We start from the raw sequence: 7,927 nt of genomic DNA on the forward strand, positions 1-7,927 counted from the left end.
CCCGTACATTGTTTTTCTCACAACAGACAAACTGGGGTGACCGGCCTGGGACGTGGGGTGTACAGATGGGTGCTCCCTTAAACTGGGACCTACGGCAGTGCTTCAGAGGGTTCCTCTTTTAATTTCTTTGCAAACACCTTTCTGTGCATAAACAAACACTCCACAGCATTGGTTGCAAGGCCAAGCAGTCCAGCTCATGCGGGAACATGAGGTCCTTGAAGGTGCTTTCTTTAGACTAGAGGCAGATCAAATACAGAGAAAATAATGGGCTCTTTTCATAGCCTGAATGGAGCAAGATGGGAAAAACAAACAACCTGCCCATGGAAAAGTGAGTCTGATTTTGGCTGCGCTTTGAGCTTTAATAACGCAAGGTGTTCTTCATAATGGGGAGAAGGACATGACTTTGACACACGCCATTTTTTATCCGGCTGTGCCCCTTTGAGTGTTCTTCTTTCAGAGCCATTTCGGAGCGGTCGGAAGCCATCCATCTCTCTCAGTACAAGGTCCTCCTGCCTCATCTCCGTCGCTCTTGCTCTCTTTAAAATGGCATTTTCTCCCTCCAAGCTTCCCTGCGATGTCAGACAGCCAGCTCTGCAGCGGGATAGCCCAGCCGGGCATGGAGACATCAATGACTCTGGAGCAGCACCTCACCGTGCTTCCGTTGCTCCCTGACAACCAGAAGTGGTTTGACCTTTCTGGGTGGGAAAAGGATGCTGCCGGTCCGGGATGGTGTCCCGGGGCTGGGGGCTGTATGCCTGGGGGACCTGCCCCACTGCCCCACCGCGGCACACGTGAAGGATGGAGAGCCAGCCTAGTGCTTAGGCTGATGTGGGTCTCTCCACAGGTGCCAGGTCAGGAGATGCTGCCCTTCTGGTGTCTCGTCCTTCTCGGGGGCCTCCTGCCCCCCTCCCAGGGCCTCCTCAACCTGGGCAGTGTCCCTGGGCTGAGCCCAGCGCAAGGCAAAGACGGTGAGCTTGGAGGTTTTCCGTATTTCCTAGGGTACCATCGTGGCACAGGTGGCTGCGTGCCCACCTCGGTCCTGGTGTCCTGTGCCACGTCAGGCTCGTGGAGCGTTCCTCCGCTCATCAAGGACCTGCCTCCTGGCAGGCTCGGCTCCATGGGGAACCCAACTTTGCACAAGGCTGCTTAGGGGTCCCCATGAGACCTCATGAGCACGTCAACCTAACGTAGCTGAACTAATCTTTTTTGTCAATGAAATCTTCCCAGCAGTGGAAGTCTGATTAGTAACTGGGACTTCCTTGGTGCAGGTCTGCTTGGTACTGGTCTTGGCAGCGAAGGTCTCATCAGCAGGAAAGGTGGATTGCTTGGCACAGGCCTTCTTGGTGAAGGTGGGCTATTGGGTACCAGCCTCCTTGGCAGAGGAAGTCCGAGTGGAGAAAAAAGTGGAGGTCCCCTTGATGCAGGAAAGGCATCCAGCAGATCTGGGGTCCTTGGCACAGGCCTCCTAGGTAAGGAAAGTCTACTTGGCATGGGTGTGCTTGGGAGAGGAGGGCTTCTGGGCAGTGAAAGCCAGAACAGTAATGGAGGTCTGACTGTTGCAGGAGGACCACCTGGCAGCAGTGGTCTGCTCGGCACAGGCGTCCTTGGTGGGGAAGCCTTGGCAACGGTGTCCTCGGCAATGGCCTCCTCGGCAACGGCCTCCTTGGCAATAAAAGCCTTCTTGGAGAGAAAGGTCTGCTTGGCACAGGGCTGCTTGGAAAAGGAGGTCTCCTAGGCAATGGCAGTCTGCTTGGTCTCGATGGTCTTCTGGGTGAAGGAGGACTGCTGGGTGATGGAGTCCCTCACAAGTCAACACACTTCGCCTGGTAAATCAGAGCAGAAGCACAGCGGTGATGCTCACTGCGGGGTAACAAACAGCGTCCAGAGGACGGGTTCCCCTAAAGGGGTGCTCCAGGGGACCAGATCCTCCCTGTTACACAAACCACCAGTCCTGGGCTTGCAGCTCATGTGAGGAGCTGTGATGGGGGAAATTCCAACCAGAGACGGGAAAAGTCTTCCCCATGGGAGTGATGTGACACTGCGATGGGCACCCCAGGAGATGGGGGAATCTCCACCCTTGGAGATGGTCGAGACTCAGCAGGACTCAGCCCTGAGCAACCTGACCCTGCTTTGAAGTTGGCTCTTCTTGGAGCAGGGGTTGGCCCTTCTCCACCTTCACTTTTAACTGGGAATATCCACATAGGTAACGGGTCAAACGACGAACAGGAGGAGATGGGACTGTAGGGTCTGCTCCTGCTGATCCTGCCATCTCAAGGTAGGTTTGCTTTGGTGTCGACCCCCAGGTTGAAGGTGCTGAATCTCGAGAACGTCCGAGTGTCGTGGCAGGTCCTTCGCGGGAGCGAGCTCGTGCTGAACCTGTACTCGAAGCTGGTGCTCCGCTTGCCAGGGTGAGCAGGGCTGGTGAGCAAGACAGCAGAGCAAGGCCACGGGGGCCTGAGGGTGCTGGGGAGGACGGGATGTTCCTGCGTGCTGGAGAAATGTCCCCAAACGCTGAGCAAGGGGCTGGTGAGGAAAGCTCTGCGCTGTGCTGCTGTCTCTCCCTGGGGACATTTCCAGCTGTCCTCACTCCGAAGGCACGACCTCAGTCTGCAGCGGCCGGCAGAGGCAGTGACCTCCTGGAGACAAGGTGCTGGAAGCAAAGTGCCAGGAAGGCTCCATGCTCCTTCATGTCGACTTGTCCTTCCTCCCCCTGAAGTCAGAACTGTCCTGGAAACCCCTCGGTGCCTGGGACTTCAATGATTTGCTAACAGGACCAGGAGCCTGATGGAAGTCCCGAGACTAAAACATTGTCCCAGACGAGCCCAAGCTTGCAGCTCAGCCGCAGATACCGCTCTTCTGTGCTGCTTCGGTTTCCCCCATAACCCTCCAAGCTACTTCCTTATTTTTCAGGATTTTTCAGTTTCTGAGCGGATCCTCGGTAGAAACAAACATCACGTCACGTATCGCGCTGACCCAGGACACCCCCGGTGACCTCAAGTTGGTGATTAAGGACTGCAGCAACCTGCTCGTCGGCTTCAATGTCAACCTGCGGAAGGGGTGAGTGTGGAGCGTTCACCGCCGCCGGGCTCGTGTCACACGCCGAGCAGCCGCTCGTGCAGAAGCCCCGAGGCGATTTGCAAGGACAGATCCGTCACACGCAGGAGCTGAGCCCGGCCCACCCTGGGCTTACCTGGGGCTCGACCGTGGCCCCCGGCGCAGGGCTGCATGTCGCGCTGGAGGCAGGTTTCTCCCTCCCTCACCTCCAGCCTGCCCAGCTGGGCTCTGGTTTCCAGACCTGAGACCACCCAGCACTTCACAGAGAAGGTTAATTCAGCGAAAATCTCAGAGGCAGCGTGCAGAGCGAACGGCAGCTCCATTACCCAGCCATGAGGAAACCACGGGATTTTCTCATAGAAAAGCCAATTTTTTTTTGAGAAACCTGCAAGGGGATGGGATATTGGTATGTGCGTGGGGAAGCAGTTAAAGTAATGGGCAGGACCAGCCGTGGGCCAGCTCTTTGAAAGTTTGCAGTGGGGCAAAATTTCAGTCTCAAATCTGGGCACAGATTTACGCCTTAACAATCAGATTTTGAGAACCAGGTAGCAAAGTCCTGAGCATCTATAATTCCTGCTAAAGCCTGGGGGAGCTGTGGGCTTGCAGCATCGTTTAACATCAGAGAGAAGAGAAGACAACGGGTGCTCCTCTTCAGTGCTCACAGCGTTGCAGACCAGCAGAGGAGTTCAGATTTGTCTCGATGCTGAGCCCCAGGCTTTGACAACTTCCCTGGTAATTTTTGTCTGTCTTTTTCCCTTCCCAGCTTCCTCACCAATCTGGTGAGCAGTTTGCTGAACTCTTCTCTTCAGTCTCTCGTACCTGCAGTGGTGAGTGCCCGAAAGTCCTTCGCTGTCAGAAGCTGCACTTCAACTGAAATTAGTGCTCTTGCTGTAATTGTCTAGCAGATTTACGCATACAGGCATACATATATATATGTGCCTGCACAGACACACGCCCACATCCCATAAGTGAATTCCGCAAACCTCCTTGATCTTTCTTACACTCAGAATTTATTTGTTAGAAGTAATTCACATTCCATCATGCAATGTTACGGGATAATTTGTAACCAATTGCTTTCTGAAACGCCTTCTGGTACTGAGGCGGTGCGGTAAGCAGAAGTGACAGCCTCACTTAGAGAAAAGGTGGTTGTTAGACAATCTTTTATTCTGCTAAATAGAATCTGTGCCATTTTGAGAGCAGGCTGAACAATTTATATTGCTCTTTTTCCGTGGAGGAAACTATGCCCTAGGAGCTGATTGTTCCGTCTTGATTTAAAGCCTGTGAAACTCAAATGATGTTAGGGAAACACGTTGCTACACCCACGATATTCTCACCAAGGTTGTGCCACTTGTTACCATTGCAGCTTTGCCCATTAGTGAATATTTGGGTCAGCATCATCAATATGAAGCTACAATTCCTCAACCGTAAGTCATTAAATTTTCTTTTCTATATTAGTTTTCAGAGTGACACTTGAGTTTTGCGTGTCTAGCCATCTCTGCAGGCAGCGGGTGTCCTCAGAAGAGCTGGAGCCATGGGAGAAGGAGTTGCTCTGCACAGAGCAGGAGCAGCTCTGCTCCGCCGGCAAAGCTGCTGCGGGTGGCACGGTCCTGGCTCACCCCCCCGCTGCCTGACATCACGAAAGCATCACGATCCTGCTGTTCTCACAGTTGTTCTTCTAACTGGGGCCAGACCCGAGCTGCTGCCAAGAGAGGCGGCTCCGCTGGGACCCCCACTTTGCAGACCCACAGAGCCGGGGAGTTTTCGCTCCTCAGCTCTGTTCACTTCGAGTCCCACACAGACACAATTGCTGCTTCATTGCAAGCAACCTTGTCCCCGTTTACCCAAAACATTTCCCGTGTGATGAGACATGCCCCAGGCAGCTCCAGGACAGCGGCTTTCATGGGAGCCTTTGCACCCTGGGGGGTTTGAGACCTGCAGGAAGGATGAGGGGTTTTTCCTCCTCTGGTGCTGGGGACATCGCCGGGCAGGGACTATGCTCTCCCAGCCTCTCCCAGATGCTCCACTTGCCAGCGCAGCTCCAGGTGGGCAGAGCGCTCCGGCAGGCTCCGGCACAGGCAGCCGGCTCTGCCCAGCCCTGACGGCCTCTCCCTCTCCCCAGGTGTCGTCTCCTTTGGGCTCCTGGGGAAACTCCACTCTGCCCTCTCCAATTTCCCAGTGACGTCTGGGCAGTTCATAGATATAGATTTGCAGGTACGGTCCCTGGTCCTGTGTCCCGTGTCCCGTCCCTGGTCCCCCCACGCTGCCTGCCCTCCTGCCTGCCACAGCCTCCGCAGTCACACGCTTTAACGCCTCCTTGTTTTTCGCAGAATTCCCCGTTCCCAAGCGTCTTCATCGACTGGCTCTTTCAGAGTAAGTCCAGCCCCAATGCTGTGATGGGGATCCCCACTGGTGTCTGTGAGCCGGAAAGGGGCAGCAGCCGCAGCAGCGGGGCTGCACGGGGGGACGCAGGCCTGGGGCGCGTGTTGGCCAAGAGTGCGGAGCGGGGTCCCCATGGCCCTGGGGTGCAGCCAAAGCCGCAGGGTGCTGATGCATCTCAGGGCGGTCCCTCAAAGCGCTTGCACCCCACACGGTGCAGCGGTGCTGTGGGGCGGTCGGGGTCCCTGGTCCTTGGAGACATCCCCCAGCTCAGGCACGGGCAGGTTTACCTGTGAGCGGCGGCTGCTTCGCCACGCTCGGCAGCTCTGGGCGACGGTCGCGAGACAGACTGTGAGCTCCTACTTATGCCCTGCACAGCCCTGGAAAAGTCACTTCACCTCTCATAAAAGGATTTAATAATATTTACTTAATAGGAGTGAATAATGGTCCTCAGGATGCTGTGAGGATTAATTAATATTTGCAGAGGTGATTGGAAGAGCTTTCAGCTTCATATGCATGCAAAGTTAATATATAGAGGAGGAAGGAAGAGTTGGAAGCCATCCCAGCTTCCCCAGAGGTGTATTCCTCAGGGCACTAAATCATCTCTGCCCATAAAGCCAGGGGCTCTCAGGCCGCCGGCACATCGGGCACCGCAGAGCCCGGCCCCGCGGGTGGGGGCTGCCAGGGCTCAGGGGGGCCGGGGGGCCGGGGGCCGGGGCGCACTGACCTGGGTCCCTCTCCCCTAGCCACAGGCATCAATCCCGGGAACATTCTGTAGCTGCGGGGCCGGCAGCGCCATGGGGTAAGGACGATTTGCTGGCTGGGGACCTGGCTCACAGCTCTGCTGCCGGACGTGCCAGCCCTGGTGCTGGTGCCGGTGCCGGTGCCTGGGCTGGGTGAGACGAGCCCACCAGGGCTGCCACCGCTGCTACTCCAAGCTCCCGCGCTGCCCAAAACCTCAGCCCCGGCATCCCCCCAGGTGCCCCCACGGGCGATTCCCACCGCTGTGCCCCGAGGAGGATGAGGGAAGGGAGGAAGATGACTCGATACACGGAGAATAGACATGAAAACGGAGAAACCCAACCAAGAAAATACACTATTTCTTCTGCGTTACATTTCAGCCTTATCAGCCTTTGGTGTCTCTGTCCAGCCCAGGGTTAGCTGTGCCGATGGTTAGCCATACCGATGGTTAGCCATGCCGATGGCTAGCTGTGCCGATGGTTAGCCATGCTGATGGTTAGCCATGCCGATGGCTAGCTGTGCCGATGGTTAGCCATGCTGATGGTTAGCCATGCCGATGGCTAGCTGTGCCGATGGTTAGTCATGCTGATGGTTAGCCATGCCGATGGCTAGCTGTGCCGATGATTAGCCATGTCGATGGCTAGCTGTGCCAATGGTTAGTTGTGCCGATGGTTAGCCATGCCAATGGCGCTGCTGGCAGCGGGGCCAGAGGCAGGAGCCCCGGGTCACACCCGCGTGCCCTCCTGGCTGTCACGCCATAAGCCACTCGTCACGGCAATCACTGACAAAGGCACTGCCCTGACCCCCCAAGCCTTCCTCACGCACACCCATGTTTCGCCTGGACCGGGGCTGTGGTTTGGGCAGGTAATTGCTCGGCACAGAGACTTTCCTCGTGCTGGACCAAGACAGCCTGGCTGGCAGCGGCAATTTGGTCCCCGTGCGGCCGCCCCACGGGAATTTTGTGACTTCGCACCAACTGCACCAAACTGCCGTGAAGGGAAGAGAGAAAAGGGACAAACGCTGATGAAATGTAAATGCTCTGTCTTTGCTCTCCTTCTGCTTCTTGATTAGTTTACCATTTCAAAAGGAAATTTTGCTGTTTCCAGTGATTTCATACTGTTAAAAAGAAGGCAAAAAAGGCCTACAGTCTAATCCAGATGGGTACTTAGCTGATTTGTTCCCGAACAGTTATGCTTTGAACTGATCAGAGTAAATGCTATCCTGTCTTGTAATCTCCAAGTGGATTTGGACGTGTTGCATTGTGGGTGAGGCGGATTCACGCCCCTTCTGTTACTCCTTACAATAAAAAAGGGTTTTTCTTCATCTGCATTCAGCACGTGATTTGGTTTCTTTCCAACCTGCCAAAGAATTTTTGCATTTGCAAGGGTTTTGTTATTTATATCTCCTATTAGCTACAGGAGTAACTCACATGCAAAGAATATTTAATAGATAAGTCTGCTGGAAAGGTGGGGAACCACAAAGAGCTGCAGCCCCAGAGCCGAGTCTAAGCCCTGCCCAGCCCTGACGGACTCATGCCTCTCTCGCAATTTAAAGTAGCTCCAGAAATGTGGTCAATGTGAGAAATAAATATTCCCCTCATTTGTGTTTATGCAGATTTATTCTGCCCTTGTCCCTGAGCTGCTGCTTCTTTTATTCTCTGTTCCTGCTCCCCGCTTGTTTCCAGTGAACTGGGAGCTGTTCGACATGAACAAACACGGCCCTCGTGCCCTGCCCAGGGCAGCCCCCCCCGGGCTGG

At 55.1% G+C, this 7,927-nt stretch overlaps 1 protein-coding gene across 1 annotated transcript; it reads left to right on the forward strand.

The window, feature by feature from the left end:
• Positions 1-574: 574 nt before the first annotated feature.
• LOC127023507 (BPI fold-containing family B member 4-like) lies at positions 575-7,500 on the forward strand. The gene is made up of 10 exons (XM_050907621.1): positions 575-699; positions 1,563-1,826; positions 2,304-2,408; positions 2,911-3,057; positions 3,818-3,881; positions 4,418-4,478; positions 5,174-5,265; positions 5,382-5,424; positions 6,177-6,232; positions 6,410-7,500. The coding sequence occupies exons 1-9, from the start codon at positions 575-577 to the stop codon at positions 6,206-6,208; spliced, it is 933 nt and encodes a 310-aa protein (XP_050763578.1). The 3' UTR covers positions 6,209-6,232; positions 6,410-7,500.
• Positions 7,501-7,927: the final 427 nt, after the last annotated feature.

This window comes from Gymnogyps californianus, chromosome 17, assembly GCF_018139145.2.
Source record: "Gymnogyps californianus isolate 813 chromosome 17, ASM1813914v2, whole genome shotgun sequence".
Lineage (NCBI taxonomy): Eukaryota > Metazoa > Chordata > Aves > Accipitriformes > Cathartidae > Gymnogyps > Gymnogyps californianus.

Bases quoted from the DNA above. Each gene is read 5' to 3' on its own strand.
- LOC127023507 (XM_050907621.1), top strand. From the start codon at position 575: ATGTCAGACAGCCAGCTCTGCAGCGGGATAGCCCAGCCGGGCATGGAG. The intron at 3,882-4,417 runs GTGAGTGCCCGA...TTACCATTGCAG, and splicing joins AGTCTCTCGTACCTGCAGTG to CTTTGCCCATTAGTGAATAT. The intron at 5,266-5,381 runs GTACGGTCCCTG...TGTTTTTCGCAG, and splicing joins TCATAGATATAGATTTGCAG to AATTCCCCGTTCCCAAGCGT.